The sequence below is a fragment of the Lissotriton helveticus genome, chromosome 3_2 (genome assembly GCF_964261635.1).
Source record: "Lissotriton helveticus chromosome 3_2, aLisHel1.1, whole genome shotgun sequence".
In the NCBI taxonomy this organism is placed as follows: Eukaryota; Metazoa; Chordata; class Amphibia; order Caudata; family Salamandridae; genus Lissotriton; species Lissotriton helveticus.
In genome coordinates, this window is record NC_136062.1 from 463,765,581 (window position 1) to 463,786,723 (window position 21,143).

The 21,143-nt window shown below is 42.0% G+C and overlaps 1 protein-coding gene and 1 long non-coding RNA gene across 2 annotated transcripts in view; both read left to right on the forward strand.

The window, feature by feature from the left end:
* The window catches only part of LOC144826362 (uncharacterized), a 90,633-nt gene extending 84,411 nt beyond the window's left edge, over positions 1–6,222 (forward strand). The window contains exons 2-3 of the long non-coding RNA XR_013609805.1: positions 5,937–6,010; positions 6,101–6,222. This is a non-coding gene — a long non-coding RNA (uncharacterized LOC144826362). The remainder of the gene's footprint in view (positions 1–5,936; positions 6,011–6,100) is intronic.
* A 3,829-nt stretch (positions 6,223–10,051) lies between these two features.
* Positions 10,052–21,143, forward strand: part of LOC144826363 (embryonic protein UVS.2-like) — a 99,155-nt gene continuing 88,063 nt past the window's right edge. The window contains exons 1-3 of the mRNA XM_078684690.1: positions 10,052–10,135; positions 11,658–11,682; positions 14,131–14,196. Coding sequence (XP_078540816.1) covers positions 10,067–10,135; positions 11,658–11,682; positions 14,131–14,196 — 160 coding nt within the window. The 5' untranslated portion in view covers positions 10,052–10,066. The remainder of the gene's footprint in view (positions 10,136–11,657; positions 11,683–14,130; positions 14,197–21,143) is intronic.

The following is a 21,143-nucleotide window of genomic DNA, read 5'->3' on the forward strand; positions in this document are numbered from 1 at the left end:
TTCTCTCCTTTTCTAGTTATACCTTTCCTTCCCCTTTAAGATCTGTCATTACACTCCTCATTCTTAATTCTCAGAATGTACTTGCTTGAAGGGTTCTGTATTTGTCAGTTACTTGTGGCTGTTCGTGGATGAGGTTTTAATAAACCCACTCTGCTTAACAAGATCGACTTTATCATTATTTAATTACATATTTTACAATATTATACTGGCGACGATCGGAAACAACCTCAACAGGACAACACAACAAGCTTCCTGACCTGCTTTCTCCTCCAGCGGCTGTCTATTCGAGTTTCAAGTGAAGCGAAGACTTCCCAGCGGCAGTCTTAAAAGTATCTTGGTGGTGAGGAGAGCGGGAGGTGTATTATTTTAATATAAGGAATTGGGAAGATCTAAACTAAAAGACTTTGCGTGTGAAAGACAAACCCGTTTATGCTCGCGCTCCGCTTCTGAATTGCTGACGTCGACATGCGTTTCAAACGCATGCGTTCCAACTAGAGATGAGAACGCGCTACGCGCTGACGAACTGCAAAGCTGATGCTGACGTCTTTATCTGCGCTTCAGGAGAGCTGCGCTGCGTTCCAGTGGAACGTCCATTGTTGCTTGCGTTTTAACGTCTTTATAACGCTGTGATTCAGGAGAGCTGCGCTGTGTTCCGAGAGAACGTCCTTTGTTTCAATCTCCTGCACTGCATTCTATTAGAACGTCCTTTGTCTTAACACGTTTTGTTCTGGCTAACAAGCATTAGAAAGTGGAACATTGTCCTAGAAAAAGACTGATATTTAGAGCTCTTGGACAATTGGCATTTGTTTTTTCCTTCTAACACATTAATATAGTGGCACAAAGGAAGAAAATATACAGACATTAGATAAACAAGGCATAATTAGAAGAAAATTAACCTTAAGAAGAGACCAATTACAGGTTATATATTTATTTAAATTTAAAGAGAAAATTTACTTATTGTCTAAAAAATGCAAAATGTAACACAACCTGTGTTTTTCCTTACAAGTCCTGGAGAGCCAAATGTAAAATGAAAAAAATGAAAAAAAATATTTGCAAATTACGCTAGAGTCTGCGGAACCAATCTCAGTGCTGAAAGGAAACACTCACTTTTACTACATTGTCTTGGGGGTGAAGGACAAGATGTCTCGAACATTTGCCAGACTTAACAGCTGCAGAACAAAGAAACCTTAATGAATACGAAATAGCCATTGTTCAACTTGACAGGCATTATTTACCAAGACTTAGCACCATCATGGAAAGGTACCATTTTGGCTTGTGTGAACAAAAGAAAGATGAAACAGTAGAAGAATATGTATCTTCCTTGAAAAAACTTGCTTCGTCATGCAACTTTGGGCAGACACTTGATGAAAGAATACGTGATCAGTTCGTTTTAAGATGTGCACATGACGATATAAGAAAAGAACTGTGGCTAAAAGATGAGCCTCCTTTAGAAGAAGTTTTGACTATAGCAAAACAAGTGGAACACATGACGAAATGTGTTGGTGAACTTAGAAAAGAGAAAGAAAAGCCGTCTACTCCTGAGTCTAAAGATGAAGTAAAAGTAGATGAGACTGTTTATCAATTAAAAAAAGTAGAACATTTTGTTAATGAAGAAAAGCATGCTAGGTCATTTAATTCTCCTTTATCTTCCTCCAGTAACAAATTTTCTTGTTTTAGATGTGGTCAAAATAATCATTTGGCTAATTCACCAATGTGTCCTGCGTTGAAGGTTACATGTAATTTATGTAATAAGAGGGGTCATTTTGCGAAATTGTGCAGAAGCAAAACATATAATAGTGATAACTCAAGAAGAAGATGGTCTCAACCTCATGTAAGATCAATTTGTTTTGAAGTTAATGATGACAAATCAGACCATCCATCTCATTTAGTTAGTGTTGAAGGCTCTATGATTAATTTAAAATTTGATTCTTGCTCTAAGATAACCATAATTGATGAAAAGTTGTATAACGAGCTATTTAAAGGCAAGGTAAAACTATTCAAATGTGATATTTTTCCTTTAGGGTATAGTGAAAAACCTATTGTGATGCTGGGTTATTTCATGGCTGAGACAGAACTTGGTTCAAAGATCACTATCGGTAAAGTCTATGTGTCAAAGAAAGGTGATGCACTATTAGGTTGGTTGCATCAACGCTATTTAGGAGTGACACTTGATCCAAATGCCTCTCCCCAAGTCCAGATTCATGAAGTATCTAACTCTGTAAGTAACAACGAGAGTGATGAAAGTTTGTCTTTGTCTTTAGCAAAACAATTTCCAGATGTTTTTAAAGAGGAATTAGGGTGTTTGCGTGGGTACAAACATCATATAAAATTAAAAGCCAATGCTCTTCCAGTTGTAGCTAAAGTAAGGAGGATTCCCCTTATAGAACAAGCGAAAGTTCAGGAAGAACTTGACAAACTTGTGAAGAATGATATTATCGTACCTGTGGAGGCAACAGAGTGGCTTGCTCCAGTGGTTATAGCAAAGAAACATACTGGTGAAATTCGTCTTTGCATTGACCTAAGGGCCCTAAATAAAGAAGTAGTGGTTGACAGGTTTCCCCTTCCTAATATAGATGAGATAGTCAGCACTTTAGAAGGTGCAAGATATTTTACCACTCTTGATTTAGCTTCCGCATACCATCAGGTAGAGCTAGATACTTATTCTCAAGACCTGACTGCCTTTATTACACCTATGGGTACGTTTAAATTTAAGAGAATGCCTTTTGGCCTCGTCTCGGCTGCCTCGGTCTTTCAACGTATTATGTCAAAGATCTTAAGAGGCTTGTCAGGTGTTAAGTGCTATCAGGATGATTTGTTAATCTATGGAAATGATGTTCTTGAGCATGATTGTCGTGTGTCTGACGTATTAAAACGGTTGGTTGGTGCTGGCATGACCTTAAAAAGATCTAAATGCAAATTTAGAGTTCAAGAAGTTAACTATTTAGGTCATCGTATCACTGGTGATGGAGTTTTTCCAAAGAAGGAACTTGTTGAATCTATAGACAAAGTTAAGGATCCAACTTGTAAAGATGAACTTCTCTCATTTTTGGGCATGGTGGAATTTTATGGTAAATTTATTCCAAATTTCGCAGACAAAACCCATAATTTGAGAAAATTGACTGCAAAAAATGTTGTGTTTGACTGGTCTTGTGAATGCAAGGAAGAGTTTGAGTGTATCAAGAAAGAGTTGAAAAAAGCTCCTTCTCTTCATGCGTTTGTTCCTGGACTACCCACTGTCATGTTTACAGACGCAAGTGATAAAGGCCTGGGTGCGGTTTTGGTTCAGAAGAGAAATGGTAAAGATTATCTTATTTGTTGTTCTTCTCGTTGCCTTAGAGGATCAGAGTTTAATTACTCTGTAATAGAAAAGGAATCTCTTGCCATTTTTTGGGCTTTGAGAAAGTTCAAGAATCTCATTTGGGGAACGAAGGTGTGTGTATTATCTGATCATAAGCCTTTGAGAGAGGTCTTTTCAAAGAAAGGTCTTGATGCCATTTCCTCAAGAATCAGAAAATGGATTGTTTCTCTGCAAGAATTTGAGTTTGAAGTAGAGTATATTCCTGGGATAGCTAACAGGTCGGCTGATTGTTTATCTAGATTAGTTAACAGTGAGAATGCTGATCACGATGATTTGTGTGAACCTGATGAATGTACTAATGTGTGTGAAATTACTGATGGTGCAATTGATGAAACTGAATGGAGGTCGGAGTTGGGCAAAGATGAAGAAATATCCAATGTAATTCTTTCTTTAATGAGTAATTCTCGCCTGTCTAAACCTTGGTCGTTAGTTTCAGATGAACTCTCTGTAAATAATGGTCTGTTAACTCGTGGTACTAAACTTGTTCCTCCCTCTTCTCTAAGAGGAAAGTTGTTGACCCATGCTCATTGTGGTCATTTAGGGATTGTGAAAACCAAAGAGTTCTTACGTATGCAATTCTGGTGGCCGGGTATGGATCTTGAAACTGAAAGAATGGTCAGAGAATGTCCTGAGTGTTGTTCTAGCGATAAGATCCTTAAAACAAAACAAATGCCCATGGTTAAGAGGGCTTTACCTGGTCATCCTTGGGATGAAGTTGCCATTGACATTCTGGGTCCTTTATCTGGTGTTTCTGATACTCCTTACCTCATTGTATTAATTGATCTCTACTCAAGGTGGATTGAAGTTTCTGCTGTCAGGGAAATTACTTCTGATTCCATCATTAAGTTCTTAGAACCTCTGTTTTGTAAGGAAGGGTTTCCAAATAGTATATTATCTGACAATGGTCCCCAGTTCTGTTCCTCACATTTTGTTGATTTTCTAAAAAAGTGTGGTGTTACTCAAAAAAAGTGTTCACTATATCACCCTGAAACTAATGGTGCCGTACAGAAGGTCAATAAAACTCTGAAGGAGTCAATTCAACTTGCTCGTGCTTCAGGTTTAAATTGGAAAACCACTCTCCAAGACAGGATAAATACCTATCGTTTCGTCCCTCATTCCTCTACTGGGAGGTCACCATTTGAGCTGTTCAAAGGGAGGATTCCTAATACCTTGTTGTGTCCTGGGTGGATGTGCTTAAATAAAGGTCTGGTGAACAATGACATAGGTGATTGGAGGACAAGAGAATTGCTCAAACAGAATGCACGTAAGTCATACTTTGACAAAAAGAAAAGTGTTAATTTTCATGAAGTAAAAGTTGGTGATCTAGTAAAAATAAAGACCCCGGTTGGACGTAAACCGTGGTCCAAATATACTGATGTTAGAGCTGTTATCAAGATTTTCAAAAATGCTATTAAGACTGAAGATGGAAGAATTTGGAATAAGAGTCGTGTTGTGGTTGTTAATCCTAATTTGTTTAGTGACTCATCTCATAATGACATTGGTTTGTGCAATAATTCTTTCCTTCCTTCTAACTCTTCTTTTGACAGGTTATCATCTCCTTATACAAGAAGTCAAAGAATTCGTAGTGCTCCGTACTATTTAAAAGATTATGTTTAGCTTGTTTTTCTCTGCTTAACTTAGTCTCTTGCTCTTGTTTATAAAGAAAGGGAGATGTGTGATATTCTTTTTCATTTTGTAAAGGAAGGGAGATGTGTGATGTTCTCTCCTTTTCTAGTTATACCTTTCCTTCCCCTTTAAGATCTGTCATTACACTCCTCATTCTTAATTCTCAGAATGTACTTGCTTGAAGGGTTCTGTATTTGTCAGTTACTTGTGGCTGTTCGTGGATGAGGTTTTAATAAACCCACTCTGCTTAACAAGATCGACTTTATCATTATTTAATTACATATTTTACAATATTATAACTCCATTTATTCAACAAACTAAACTATGCACTCCCGTCTCCCTCCGTCAAATTGGAGACCTGTGTCGAATTTGACATGATCTATTGGAGAATATGTTATCCCCGATAATAGAGATTGGATATATGACACACATAAAATCATGAAAAGGCGCCTTTAATGGAGAAAAACACAAGACACCGATCTTTTGTAAACTGTTGTTCTTGGCAAAACGGCCGCCCTCCCTTGAGACATAACTACATTGCCCACAATGCTAGCACCAGGCCAGCGCAATCAAAGAGGGCCGGAGAAGCGACGGACCCACAATGCATCAGTGGATTGTCAGACGCTGTTAGCATCGAGAGGAAACCCGCCCGAACTAATAAGGTATGCAAACTAAAGGAGCCACACCGCTTTAGAGCAAGTCGCTGCGCACTAAGTGCTCGTGAAATCGCGGTAGCTAAGGAATCGCTCACATTAACCGGATGATAAGTAGCAGCACGAGCAAGACCGTTCTTTAACCACGCATACCGATCGACTATTTGTCACTTGATAAGCCCAGCTCTAGAAGTCAAAGACGTATGTGAGTTTACATGACGTGCAGGATTGTGTTTTGATTAAACAACGTGTCTTCCTTTTGTAAAAAAACTGACTCCAATTTCTTATGTTCCGCCTAGGAATTGGGAGACGAATTAAAAGCTGCAAGGCCAGCGCTGATTGAATTTCATGAAGAATCTCCCTTCTAGGGAAGGTAATTATTTGAGATATCAAGAGCTACATGTCAGCCTTTAGATTTTTGTAACATTACACAACAACATTTAGCTTCTGCTCTTCCCTGCAGACTACAACGTTCACTTTTGGAAAATTGAGTGTGTTTTGAAATTGATCATCACAAGAGGTTTTAACTATAACACCGTAGTGCATTTGAACTAAGAATTACGCTGGACTACTTCGAAGACAAGGTAATTCGACTGAGTTAACTTGTCTGTTCTAAAGTCGAAGGTACTCAGGAGGTAGGGTAGTAAGCATTGTTGTTTTATTCCTTTGCAGGATTGATTCCTCCAAGGTCCTGAAGAGAACCCCCATGACTAAGGGGTTTCGAAACGCGTCGACCTCCCTTCTTTTTCAGGCTAATCTTGTGATATTATTGCTGTAAAATAACGAGATTGCAAAAAATGTCGATGGCCTGATAGTTTTGATTATAATGTGATTAGAAAACAATCAGAAATTAAAAATAGCACCCCACCATATACATTAATAAAAGGTTCTTTGGAACCCTGGTGAGGCTACTCACGTTTTTCTTTCTTTTTTTCACTTTTTTCACTCACATACTCTTTTTTTGAATACTAGATGAATGGGTAGGACAAGTGTGTTGACTAAATGATAGATGATGAATGAAATGTGTGATTGCGGAGTTAAATACTTCTTAGATTAAGTTCTTTCCTTGTGTGTCTATTCTTGCCTACTAAAACTCACTTTTTCACAATTGGATAGATTATTAACTTTTGTATCTCCCCTCCCCCCTTTTTGGAATCATTCTAGAATTTTTGCTGTTTTGAATAACTGAAAACATTCAAAAAATAAAAAAAGACAAATCCGCAACAATTTGTCGTGTCATAATGCTACAATGGTTTAAGTCATTGGGCATTTAAATATACTAAATCAGATTAGCAGTACTGGCAACTTGCTTTGTTGAGAATAGTGCCAATGCAGGCACCTTTGCACCATGGTGCAAGGGTTTCTGTATTGCATGCAGGATTATTTTTGTGCAGAAAAGGGGACTTTCCTGCACAAAAACACTCATGAGAGGTGTTTTCCTCTTTCCATGTGTGCATAAGGTTTATGCCCTGCCCCAGGTTTGCGTGATTAAGTATATCTGGGGCAGCATCAAAACTCTTGGGTCCTTGGTGCAGAATAAGGCAACGCAGCAACTTGTCTTACTCCATATCTAAGAGGCCATGCAAACCCACGCAGGTGGCCTTGTAGATATGTTATGTTATGTTATGTTAATCTGGGTCTTATAGAGCGCTCAGCTACTCAAGCAGAGTGTCCCGGCGCTATCAGACCCAACCAGGCACGGAACAAGAAACCAGATGGACTTTATTGACAAAACAGCCAGGATTTGAGCTCCTTTCTAAAAGACAACAAGTTGTCGATCTTTCTCAGTGATAGGGGCAAAGCATTCCAAGCCTTGGGCGCAAGGTGTCTAAAGGAACGACCTCCAATACGAACACGCCTGATCACCGGGATCGTGGCCAGCGAGAATGAAGCAGAGCGCAAGGCTCTGGCCGGATGGTGAAAACTGATCCTATGCCTTAAATAACGAGAGCCCTTGCCATGCAAGGCCTTGAACGCAATTGTAAGAGTCTTAAAAACAATGCGTTGTCGTATGGGCAACCAGTGAAGGGATGTAAGAAGCCCCGCGGCGTGGGATCTCCGGTTAACGCCAAAAATTGCCCGCGCCGCAGAATTCTGCACCACCTGCAAGCGAGACAGAAGATAATCAGGGAGGCCGAAGAATAGCGCATTCGCATAATCCAGCCTAGATCCAATCAAGGCTTGTACAATCGTCCTCCTATGGGCAGTATATAGAAGTGTGAGGAATTTTCTCATCATTTTTAAGAGACCAAAACACTGACCCACCAGGCTCAGAATCTGTGGTTTAAAGGTAAGGCCATTGTCCATCTTCACTCCGAGATTCTTGGCAACTGCAGTATCTGTGGCAGGTGGGAACATGGCTGCCAAGATATAGTTGAGAGGTTTGCACTGCTGGAGCATCAGAAAAATACTGACACTCTGGTGGTGCAAGCCTTTCATAAATAAGCCCCTCAGAGAGTGCGAGCAGCTGCTTGCTACTGCTGTTCATGTCCTGTAGCATGTTGTGCTATTTTCTTAGTGCAAAATGCATCCTCTAGCCCGTTTTGGACACAATGAGATCATTTGGCACTAAGAAAAGACCCCATGCCCTATGAATGAAACCAAATGATTGGAGGTTAAGCTGGCAGGCATTGGGCGGGCTCTCCTACACTATGTCTGAATTTCTCAATTAGGGAGATGTTGAGCTGAGATTGAGGTATGTAAGTCAGGAATGGGCACCATAGTCCCGTCATGAGGGCGTAAGGGCGAATGTTACTGTGTGCCTTTTTTACGTCTAAGTAGCCTTCGACAATTCTTTTTCTCACTCCTTCCTTCCTTTCGTTCAGCCTCTTATAAAGTTTTTTTAATCCACGTATCTTTTCATCCTCCAATCCTGCCTCTCATCTTTCCACCCTTCTTTTCATCCTCCTACACTTTCTTCCATCCTCCTACCATACCTTTCATCCTCCCACCCTTCCTTTCATCCTCCCACCCTTCCTTTCATCCTCCCACCCTTCCTTTCATCCTCCCACCCTTCCTTTCATCCTACCACCCTTCCTTTCATCCTCCTTCTCGGCATTTCTTCCTTAAACACTGCTTTTAATCCTACTCCTCTGCGTTTTGTTCTTACACTCTTCCTTTCATCCTCCCGCCATGCCTACCTGTAGTAATCTATCTTCTATGTCTATTAGATTACATTATGTCATTCCTTTCCCCATGGTGATAATATTAAGGCTTTTAATTCTAAAATCAAGGTAGGTGATTGGGTTAAAATTAAATCACCTCATAATGTGAGTAAAGGATCATCTAAATTTGGATCTCCGGTGAGGGTGGATGCATTGGCTCGGTGTGCGGAGAGAGTCAATGGTAAAAACTGGTGGAACCTCTCACGTGTTTACAGACTTCCTGAGAAAGTGGTGTCACAAATGGGCCTTAATCAGTCGAATGATGAAATTGATGTAACAACTAATTCAAAAGGAATTCCTAAATTGGAATATGTTCCGCCGAGGAGGAGTAGTAGGATCCGTGTTATACCTAAACGTATGGATCTTTGATTCATTTCCATTATTTTCATGGTCAATGTTTGTTTCACATCTTTATCATTTCCATTGTTAATGTATTATTTTTAGGTTTTAAGTTTTATTCTTTGTTCATTTCTGTTTATCTCTTTTCTTTTGCGATTATTAGGAGGCTGCTGTATAATATTTAATGTTAGTAAAGAAGGGAGATGTTGTAGTAATCTATCTTCTATGTCTATTAGATTACATGCTCCCATTATGTCATTCCTTTCCTCATGGTGATAGAATATTAATGTTTGAATGTTCACTGGCTCCTTTGTATTGGCAGTTTCCTGAGAGCTGTTGGGACTAATGGTCATTAAAACACATCTAACCTAACATTGGTGTGTGTTTGGTGTCACTTCACTACAATCTACAACTGTTTAACTCTGATCCATCTACGAAATTAAATCTGCTCTTCAGACGCAAGTCCAGCTCATCAGAAGCACTTTTTGTGTCTTCTGTTATTTTCTAAAAATTGGGTCTTTTTGTGCCTCGAGGACTTTTGTTGTTGTTTGAGGAGCCAAACCCTTGGAGATGCGTCTGTGTCCAATCATAATTTCACCCTCTTATAGAAAGAATAAAGTGTGAAGGTTTTTTAAACAAGAATATATCACGGTGCAGGGTCTGTCACAAACCAAATTTGCCACACTTAAAAACTGCTTATTATCTTGCTTTTGGCACCTCAGAGGCGATCTCGGGGCATCCTCTCCAGGACAGACACACCTTGTGACCTGTGCAGAAAGAGGTGTCACCCTTAGGGCTGAGAGCTGATTGGAGAATGCTCAGCCTCTTCTGGGTATATAAAGGACTAGTCTGGGGTCGACAAAACATCTCACTGGAGGAAGAAACATTGACCTCTAGTGACCTGAGCACTGCCCCAGAACCCAAGGATGGACAGCAGAGGATGGGCCCTGGTCGCAGTGTGCCTGGTGAGCACCTGCTGGTGCTTACCTGTACAGGTGAGACCCTCTTTAACAATGGTATATAGAGCTGAGAGCAGGTACAGGTGAGAGCTGCAGTAACAGTGTTATATATGGTTCTGTGCAGTTGTAGACTCTCAGGTGTCCATCACTGCAAGTACACCTGTGCAGGTGAGAGCTGTAGTTACAGCATTATATTTGTGTAAACTCTGAAGTGTGTAACACTATAAGTATACCTGTGCAGGTGAGAGCCGTAGTAACAGTGTTATATATGGTTCTAAGCAGTGGTAGACTTGTTGGGTGTGCATTACTGTAAGTACACCTGTAACAGTGCTATATATAGTTCTGTGTAGGTGTAGACTCTCAGGTCTTCATCACTGTATGTACACCTGTGCAGGTGAGAGCCGCAATAACAGTGTTATATATGGTTCTATGCAGTAGACTCTCAGGTGTGCTTCACTGTAAGTACACCTGTGCAGGTGAGAGCTGCAGTAAAAGTATTATATGGACCAGTGTGCACATGAAGCCTCTCAGGTGTACCGCACCTGACTGTGAGGGAATCTGCAGAGCCAGGAACTGCAGTAACCATAATACAAAGGTCTGCAGTGCACCAGGACAGGATAGTATATGAGTGACAGTATTACACAGCCCTGTGAGCATGTGACGTCTCACAGGTTTTCTTCATAGAGAGTGCACCGGAGCAGGAGGGTATATCAGAGGCAGTATTAAATAGCCCTGTGTACATGTAATTCCTCTCAGGATTGGTTCTTAGAGAGTGCACTTGTACAGGAGAGTACATCAGTGACAATACTACAGATGTGAGGCCTTCACATCTCCTGCACCAGTGGACACAACATGGCGGACGCACCTCCTGGCACAACTGAAGGAGCTTACTGTAAACTTACAGCCGGGGGGTGACAGAACACCCCCGCCAACGTTTTAGGGTACAGTTTTTACAGTGCTTTGAGGCCAGGAGACAGGCACTACATTGTCAGTGCCATAGCAAGAGTGCCATAAGGATCTGTGGGGTATGGATGTCAATGGTCAATTCAACCAGATAGGACATCCTCCTACGTTTTAATCTTGCCTTGTGACCCCATCATTAAATTTATAAGGGATCATAAAGGCAATCTTAAATCACTTTTCACTGATCACTCACTCTGCACAAAAAAACCCGCTCCACTGTAATCAGGCGTCGTAGCACACTTGGGAGACCTTCGGCCCCTCGGGTGGGAACCCTATGATGGAGCATGTCACCAACTAGGTTGGTAAGTGAGGGTTCTTTTAAAAAAGAAATTGCTTCCTTTTTTGTTCATTGCAAAAAATAGTTATCCTTCTTGGAATTACTCCTTCTTTTGTTGATTGCATTGATTCTTTAAGGGGACCAGCGGTCGTTACATTATACCCTTTCTCTCTTTGTGTTTAATTATATTTCAATACTTTGACATACAACACAACCTACATCTTATGTCATCTTTTAAAACATGGCTTTAGGGTTCCCTAATGTTCTACAATCTGAATACTTTTATTTGATTAAAATGTCATAATGTCTCTTTTGCAGATTTTCTATGAACTGGAGAAAAATCGTAAGTACATTTTGAGTCACAACATGTTTGAGCTTGAGCATAGCTCCTGTATCTAAGGAAGTGCTGTACTTGGAGGCAAGGGTGGTGGTTGCACTGTGTACTATCTACAGAATCATTTTTTATTGTACGGGCAACCTTGAACAGAACAACCTACTTGATCCCTCTCATTCAGGCTTCCGTTGCGCTTTATAGCACTGAATCCGCATTGACTGAAGTAACAGACACGAACAGGCTGGCTTTGGACAAAGGGACACCCACAATGCTAGTTCTCCTTGATTTGTCAGTAGCTTTTGACACCGTCTCTCATAGATGCTTACTGGATAAACTACGAAAGATTGGTGTCAGAGGAAAAGCTCGAAAATGGCTCGAAAGCTTCCTGGCTGATAGAACACAGCGCGTCCAATTGGACACGTTTCCACCACAGACCATGGCTGTAGACAAGGGGGTGCCCCAGGGCTACATTTTAAGCCCCACTTTATTCAACACCTATGTGTCCTCTCTGGCCACAACCATTAGATCTTGTGGGTATGATACCATCTCGTAACCGGACGATACCCAAGTGATAGACACTATTGAGACGGATCCTGCGTCGACCAGAGAAAAATTTAAAAACTGCATGTTAAAAATAGCTACATGGATGACTCTGAATTTTCTACAGTTTAATACCAATAAAACTGAGATCCTGCTGTTCGGAAAAGCAGAGGAGCTTTGGGCCTCAGATTGGTGGCCATCGGAGCTCGGTGTACCTCCTACGCCAAAAAAGCGGGCAAAATATCTGGGTGTTATAATTGATGATAGACCTTGGCACAAAGTGTAATACAGATATCCAGTGTGTTTCACCCCATGCAATCCGGAAAACTGGTATGGAACACATGGTTCAGAAATGCTGAAATTAAAAGAACTGTGACCAGAGTTGTTTGAGGTGGGGGGGGGTTCAGAGATTTTATGTGGGGTTTTTCTTTCTCCTTAAGACAAATACATATTCCAAGTAAGACCTAACTGTGAATATATTGGTTGAACATATAATGCGTTAATAATGTTGGAGAACTTTGAACATTTTATTATAAGAATGTACATGAAAGCTGTTATATGGTTGTAATGGGTCACGGCTAACTGTGGGAGATATAATTAATATAAACTGTAATGTATGGATATATGACGTAACTAAAAATCAATAAAATATGTTTAAAAAAAAAATAAATTGATGATAGAGTCTCCATGGAAGAGCATGTGAAAACCATCTCGGGCACTTGCTTCGGCCTGATACGAATGCTGAGAAAGATCTTTCCCTGGATCCCCTTCTCGGCCATCTAGGCCCTTATACAGGCACTTCTAGTGAGTAGACTAGAGTACGGAAATTCCCGACTGGTAGGGATCAGGGAAGATCTACTTTCTAGGCTGCAGATTGTTCAGAACACAGCGGCGCGTCTAGCCCTCAATCGGCCTGTCCAATCCCCTTCGGAACCCCCTCTACGACAGCTGCACTGGCTGCCTGGTAGGAAAAGAGCAGAATTCAAGCTTTTGTGCCTGGCGTTTAAATCACCCAAGGGGAAGGGTCCAGCTTACCTAAGGAAGAAGCTAAAGCCATATATCCCCTCTCACCAAATCAGATCGAGAGACCGACAGCTGCTCTGCTCCCTGAGAATCAGGAGAGTCAGAATGGGCGGCTGCTCCTTCTCATATCTTGCCCCTTTCCACTGGAACAGACTGCCAGATGACATTCATGCTTGTCCCAATTTCAGGCAGTTCAAGAAACTTCTCAAAACCTGGTTGTTCTGTCATTAAACAGCAATCTTGGATCAGCGTTGTCCGCTATTCAGGTGCAGAGAGATCCTCCTAGGGACGATTCGCTTGCGCCCTATATATCCAAATAATAATTATTAGATTTTGTGTTTTTACAAAGGGAGAGAGAGTAAGATGTGCCTGTGAACCTTGTGCATGAACATAATGCTGCTATCTCAACGTGTAAGGATGAAAGGAGGAGCATTCACACCACTGACTGAATGCGTAAAATCAAGATGTTAAGACCGGGAAGTGAGAGCCTAAGAAAAGCCCACAGAGAGCCAAATCCTAAACACCATTGACTGGTTCACAGAAATGGAGCAGTTTATTGATCGAACCACTCCATTGTGTATTTACAACCAGTATTTGGGAAAGGATTTAGAAAGTCACGCATTTTAAGAGCTTCCATAAGACAGATGGGCCTGCACATTTATCCTTGTTTGCCACATATATCCTAGGAATGGCAGGGCTCTGCGCATTTCCCCCCTCCCACACAACATCTATGAGCATATATGAGAATTGGCAAAGATACACACTTTGTGCAAAGAAAACACAAATGCATATTTGGATCCAGTGAATATTTCATCTTTTATAATTGCTTGCTGAATCGCCTGTTCCTGTGCACGAGCAGCTGATGTAAAGCTGGGAATGTGCCTTCTCTTTCAGACGCCCGGCATTCAGAGGAGCTCCTGAGACCAGACATCTTCGAGATCATCACCAACGAGAACCAAGGTAAGAGAAAACCTCGGACTTCTGGGCGCTAGACCTTGTTACAAGTGACCCTGAGACCAGACATCTTTCCAGATCATCACCAAAGAGAACTAAGGTAAGGGAAAAACTCTGGCTTCTGGGCACTAGACTTTATTACACAATAGTCAGCTGTGACCATGAGCCCAGACATCTTTCAAATCATCACCAAAGAGAACCAAGGTAAGAGAAAAGCTCGGACCTCTGGGCGCAATACTTTGTTACACGATACTCAACCGTGACCTGATCCCAGACGCCTTTGAGATCAAAATGGAATCAAGATATGAGCAAACCTCAGGGCGCTGCACTCTGTCAAACAGTAGTCAGCTGTGAACCTGACCCCAGACATCTTCGATATCACCAAAAGGAACCACGGGAAGTGATAACCTCAGGACCCCAGAGCGCTACACTCTGCTACACGATATTTAACTATGACCCTGATCCTAGGTGTCTTCGAGATCAAAATGTACCAAGGCAATAGCAAACCTCAGGGCCTCTGGGTGCTGAACTCAGTTAAACAATAGTCAGCAGAGCCCCAGATCCCAGACATTTTCAGGATCATCACCAAACAAAACCAAAGTAAGAGAAAACTTCAGTTCTCTGAGCGCTACACTATGTTACAAGATAGTCACCATGACCCTGAACCCAGGTGTCTTTGAGATCATCACCAAAGAGAACCATGGTAAGAGAAAAACTCAGGCTTCTGTGCGCTAGACTTTGTTATGCGATAGTCAACTGTGACAGTAAACACAGACATCCAAGAGAACCAAGGTAAGTGAAAACCTCGGACCTCTGGGCAATAGACTTTATAACACTATAGTTAGCTGTGACACCGAGCCCTGACGTCTTTCCAGATCATCACCAAAGAGAACCAAGGTGAAAAAAAACCTCAGGCTTCTGGGTGTAGAAAAGTGCCTCTTTTTGCATGGTTACCCTCCACTTTTTGCCTGATGTCTGATGCACTTTGACGGAATGTGCACTGGGTCCCTGCTAATAAGGTTCCCAGTAACTGTGTACTTTTCCAAAACTGTACCTTTGTTTCCACAATTGGCACTCCTCTTGCCCACATAGAAGTCTCTTGTAAAAGGTACTGGTGGTACCCAGGGCCTTGTAACCAGAGAGGGTCTCTAAGTCCTGCAGCATGTATTGTGCCACCCTCAGAGACCCCTCACCTAACATATATGCACTGCCATTGCAGACTGTATGCTTTGGTGCAGACAAAAACTAAAGGTGACATGGCACACATGCCATGCCCACAGCCACTGCCTATGGCATAGGTAAGTCACTGCTCTCGCGGGCCTCACAGCCCTACGGCAGGGTGCACTATACCGCAGGTGTGGGCATACCTGCATGAGCAATATGCCCCTATGGTGTCTAAGTCTAGTCATAGACATTGTTTAAGGGCAGTGATGCCATACTGAGTACATGGGCTGGAAGTTTGTCATTACAAACTCCACAGATACATGTTGGCTTTACTGAATGCTAAGAAGATTGGTATCAGGTTTCTCAGCACGAGAAACCCACACTGATGCCAGTGTTGGGTTTATTGTAAAATGCACCCAGAGGTCATCTTAGAGATGCCCCCTGAAAAACGACCAACTCTCTAGTGTGCATCTGACTGGTCTGCACCAGCCTGCCACACTCAGACATATTTCTTATTCCCAGAGATGGGAGCCCTTGTGCTCTCATGGGCAAGGAAAAAAGCTTGCTTGGGATGTAGGTGCTTTGCACCTACCCCCAGGCAGGTACAGCATTCAGGGCAGTGAGCATCAAAGGCTCCCAGCCCTTTGTTATGCTCGGCAGGGCCTCTCCAGCCAGTGGTGAAGCCCGCCCCCCTGACCCAGCCCAAGTTTTAGTGGCAAAGTCTGTGGGAAAATTTGTTGTCAGGAGAGGTGTGTCCCCTCTTAGCCAGTACCAGCCCTAAAATGCCTTGCACCATGGAGATACCTCCTTAGAAAATCCTACATCTTGAATGGAAGGATTCTAGCCAATAAAGTTAGGGGATGCCTGCTCCCCAAAGGGGGACATAAAAATTGTGTAGTCACCCTAAACGTAAGTAGCCCATTGGCTACTTCCTGCCAGTGCTAGTAACGCCCCTAAATTCAGTATTTAGGGGCACCCCTGAACTTTGATCCTCATAATCCTGTAACTTAATAAGAAGTAGGATAAAGAAGACACTGTGCAGCCCAGCCTACAGACTACCACTGATTTGGCCCCAGCCCTACTGGCCTGTCTCCTGCTTATAGACCCTGCAAGGAAGATGACCCCTGACTTCCAGAAACCTAAGGAAGACTGCCTGCTGTTCAACAAAGACCAGATCGACCGTGTCCACGAGGAAACAATTACAAGGACTACGTATCCAGCGGGAACCATGACTCCTGCCCACTCTGCACCCAACACCCCCGGGCCAATTCTTAGTGGCTCACCTGTGCAGTGAAGTCTCCCCAGTGAGCCTGACCTTGACTCCATCAGTGGCTGAACTCCCCTGCACTCCACAAAGACGCCTGCAGCTCGCATCATGAAGGGCCCTCCTGACTGCAACCGGCTCCGGTAAAGAAGATCTGACACCTAAAGGCACCCCTGCATCCTCAGCCCCGACCTTAGCGAGCCCAACCGATGGTGCTCAGGCATCCCTCGACATCTTCACTTACCTGCCCAGCTGTTGGTCACCTTCATCCAGCACCTGGTCCGAGCCTGCATCCTCTTTGTGTGACTGAGATTTCTATTTGCTTGCATTGGGTGCCCCTGTGCCGCTGGTGGTGTATTGTCGGTGTTGCCTTCTGGCCCTGTGCTTGCTTTATCCCCCTGTGCCTGTTCCTGAAACCACAGGTACTTACCTGCAACCACCACCTCTTGTGGGTGCCCCCAGTCTCCATTGGCTAACATTGGGCCCAGTGACCTCTGCACCCGGCCGCCCCAGTGTTGCTGTTGGTGAAGTACCTACCTTGAGCTGATCCTTGCCCAGTGTAAACCCCCAAAGACTGGATGTGTACTTACCTATAAATGTGCATAGCTGTTTTCCTTCCATAAGATTGCAGTGCATTTCTTCCTATTGCACTAAATGTCCCTCTATTGCAATTGTTAAGTTCTATTACAGCTTATTTGACATTGTAAAGTATTATCAATATACTGTAATGTATTTTTGACTGCTTTTGCAAACACAATTTACTGTACCTGAAAAGTACTTCTTTATTAAAACTGGTATTTACCTGCGACAGGGTTCTCTTGGTGCTAGAAATAAAAGTAACAAAGCATATTTTTTCATACAAAACAATTGGCCTTGGACTCAGTCTTTGAGTGTGTGTAATCATTTCTTGCCTGAGTATGACACATTCTTAACACTCCTCTGATAAGCCTAACTGCTCAACCACACTACCACATCATAGAATAATGTATTATCTACTTTAACCTCTTTAAAGCCTCTGGTGTTCCACTGGACTCTGTGCACACTATACCCTACTTTGGTATAGTATATACTGAACCAACTTTCTGCTCTGGACACTAGACTTTATATATATGCAATAGTCAATTGAGACATTAAACTCAGACATTCTCAAGATCACCAAAGAAAACCAGGGTAAGAGAAACCCTCAGGGCCTCTGGAAACTACAGTGTGTCACAAGATAGTCAGCTGTGAGCCTAAAGGCAGGTGTCTTCCAGATCCTCACCAAAGAGAACCAAGGTAAGAGAAAACCTCAGGCTTCTGGGCACTAGATGTTGTTGTGAAATAGTGAATTAGGGCCTCCTCGAGATCACCAAAGAGAACCAAGGTAAGAGAAAACTTCAGGGCGCTGCACTCTATTACAAGACAGTGAGCTGTGAACCTGAGCCAAGGTGTACCAATTTAACACCCAAACACAGCAATAAGCTACAGAAAGGTGACCAACCTTTGCAAAAGACCTTCAACTGCGCTGCAACACATTCAAAGAATTCTATATATTGGTTCATACTTGTATGTAACACAGATATGACATGTCCAATCCTTATTTAGATTTAAAGACTTTATCAATACAAATGTGTGGACGAAGAATTACATGGAATCTAGGGTGCTGATAGGGTCAAATGGATGCCACTGTCCACGTTTGTGATGTTACTGGTGGTGTTGGCTGAAAGAAGATATGGCGTACTTAAAAGGCAGTTAGTAATCGCAGTTGTTAATCTGATTTTTCTGTCTTAATATGCTCAATGATATTATGGCAAGTCAGTAAAATGATTTTAGTAGTGCCATAAATAACTCCTGAAATGACAAAATGACAACAATATAGGAATATAAGACACAAGAAACCATTTCGAGTAAACATTAACAACTGCAATCACTCACTGTGCATGCCTATGTGCTGAGGCCCTATTTTGTCCTTAGGGTAATTTGATTTCTTAAGTTTGTGCGTAGGCCATGGTTTGATGTTGTACCTGAAATGGCCGCATCTTCCTCCTCCACAAGGGGTTCTTGCATTTTGTATTAGATTTTGCCTCCACAGGGCTTGCCCTATGCTTGTGAGATCTCTCGTATTTCATATATATTTAATGAGGGCTCTTATCAGTTCCCATAGCCAAATTACTGTATTTATTTGCTTTTGTGAGGAACTTTTTTTTTTGTTAACTTCCCTTGGCTGCACTTTTACACTACTTCTACTAAAGCTGTTCACACTGTTTAAGCCTTATAACACAAAAAGGCCCCTGGGTCTGATTAAAGATAGCAGAGGAGTGCAGGAGTGTCCCTTTAATGGACGGATTCCCTTACCCACCTGAGGGTGACATGCTTCATCATAGGATAACCTCCTCGCAATGTGAACATGGTCACAAAGTGGGCTGCAACCCCCACACTGAGAGGGAGGAGCTCAGGGATGTTTTAAGTGTAAGATGAGAGGTATTCTAATACCTGTAGAGGAGCAGTGTGTGGTGAAGGTTGAGCAAAGGTTTGTGAAAGTGAATGTGAGTTAAAACTAACTCCAAAGGATATACAAACCTTTATTGGGGCATCCCGGGGTTAGGTTTAAGAACAAAACCTATGGCAGGAGTAGATTAAATCTGTCATAGTATAGTGATGGTCGATATGTTTCAACCTCATACCATCCATATAGCTGTAACGGCTTTCTTCAGGACCAAAGAAGTGAAGTATCCCTCTCAATGTTTAACAGAGACATACATAACCAAAAGAAGGTATACTGAACCAGTGGTTGAAGTGAATTGTCACTTAGATAGAGTCCCACCGGTATATGTGTTACCTGCTATGTCAGGTAGCTATAGACCCCTGCACCTCGGCACGGTACTCGAGGGGACATCTATATCCTATGGGAAAAATATTGAGGGAGGTAAATCAGTTGTAGGTAGAGGACAGTTGGCAGTTGATTGAAGGCGTTTATTTTAAAAAAAAAGGAGGGGATATTCATAGTTTGAACCTATTCAATATAAATCATGAATACGGTAATCCTACTGTCACAACCTGGACTCCCAGAGCGGGAGTAAACCCTGTCTGTTGAACGATTCACAGGTTAGATGTGTATGTTTAGTAATACGCTCGTTTGTAATCTCTCAAGTAAATACATAACTAAATCTGTGGTGTACTCGGAACAAACCAACCACATCCACACCATGGAGGAGATCTCACGCCTACAATATATGGTATTACAGGGCGGGTACGGCATCTTCTAAGGTGATGTTATAAAGAGGCATATAACCAGATACAGTACGCCCATTGTTTCAGAGCACAGTGTACAAGCTCATCAACAAAAGACACAGGTACAAGCCACATTTATGAATTGTAATTGGACATAAAAGAGAGAAATCCCCAAGTAAGAGGAATATATCGTGCCCACCCACAAGTATTTGTACAGCAGAGTGTCTACTGATTAGTTACGGTATGAAAACAGTTTGCTCAAATTAAATTAGAGCATACCATACAATGTATCATGTACTATGCCAGGCGGTGTTAAAACCTGCAAAGCAGAAGTGCAAAAAAGAGGGGGAAAGAAGGGGGAAAAAAACACCACAGTGAGTAGTGGGCGTCTGATCACGACGTGGACAGAATTTTTCAAGAGGAAGGAAAGAGTTTTAAATTCAAGCGGCCATTCAGTCGGTTTCTAAGGCTCAGACACAACTGCTCAGAGACCAAGAAATATAAATTTCTTGAGGCCAATTTACAGTGGCAAGTACTTGACCATCAATATCCACAATTCTTGGTTCGTACGTCAGCTAAAAGAGCCAGAAACAATAATCGGGAGGCCCTTTTCGAAACAGAGCCCCCTAAGGAACCTGAAGAAAGACAAATTTCAATGAACACCTTTAGCAGTATGTCGTGTCTGCTGCAGAAATCCTTCAATAAAAATTGGGCAATATTAAATAAAGGCTCTATGACATTACTGCACCCTTTGTTTGCATTTAAGAGAAGTGCTAACCTCAAGGACAAATTGATACACACGACCACAGTCTTCCATCCCAAACACTCAGACCAACCTTTGGAGTCTTCCTCCTGTGAAAGGACACCTCCCCTGTGCTTTGTGTGGTGTCTGCCCTCAAACTAGTCATCCAACCCATATAGATATAGGCACTAATAGACCCTGGGGGCAGAGAGTCCACACTAATTGTAACTATGATCATCTCATCTACTTTATTACATGCCCCTGTGGCATGAGATACATAGGTATGACAAGGAAAATAAAAGCACATATTACAGAACACAAAAGTAGAATTCGCTGCATTAAACAAATCACCAAACTGACTACACATTTCTAAGAAAAGAAACACATACCTGGGGCCAGATGTAGGTATCCGACCGGTATTTGAATACTGAGATGTAGGGCATTAAAAAAACCAGATTCGGTAACTTTACCGAATCGGTAATTTTACCGAATTGGTAATTTTACTGATTCGGTAATTTTATCGATTCCGTAAAATTACCGATTCCGTAAAATTACCGAATCATGTGTGTTTTG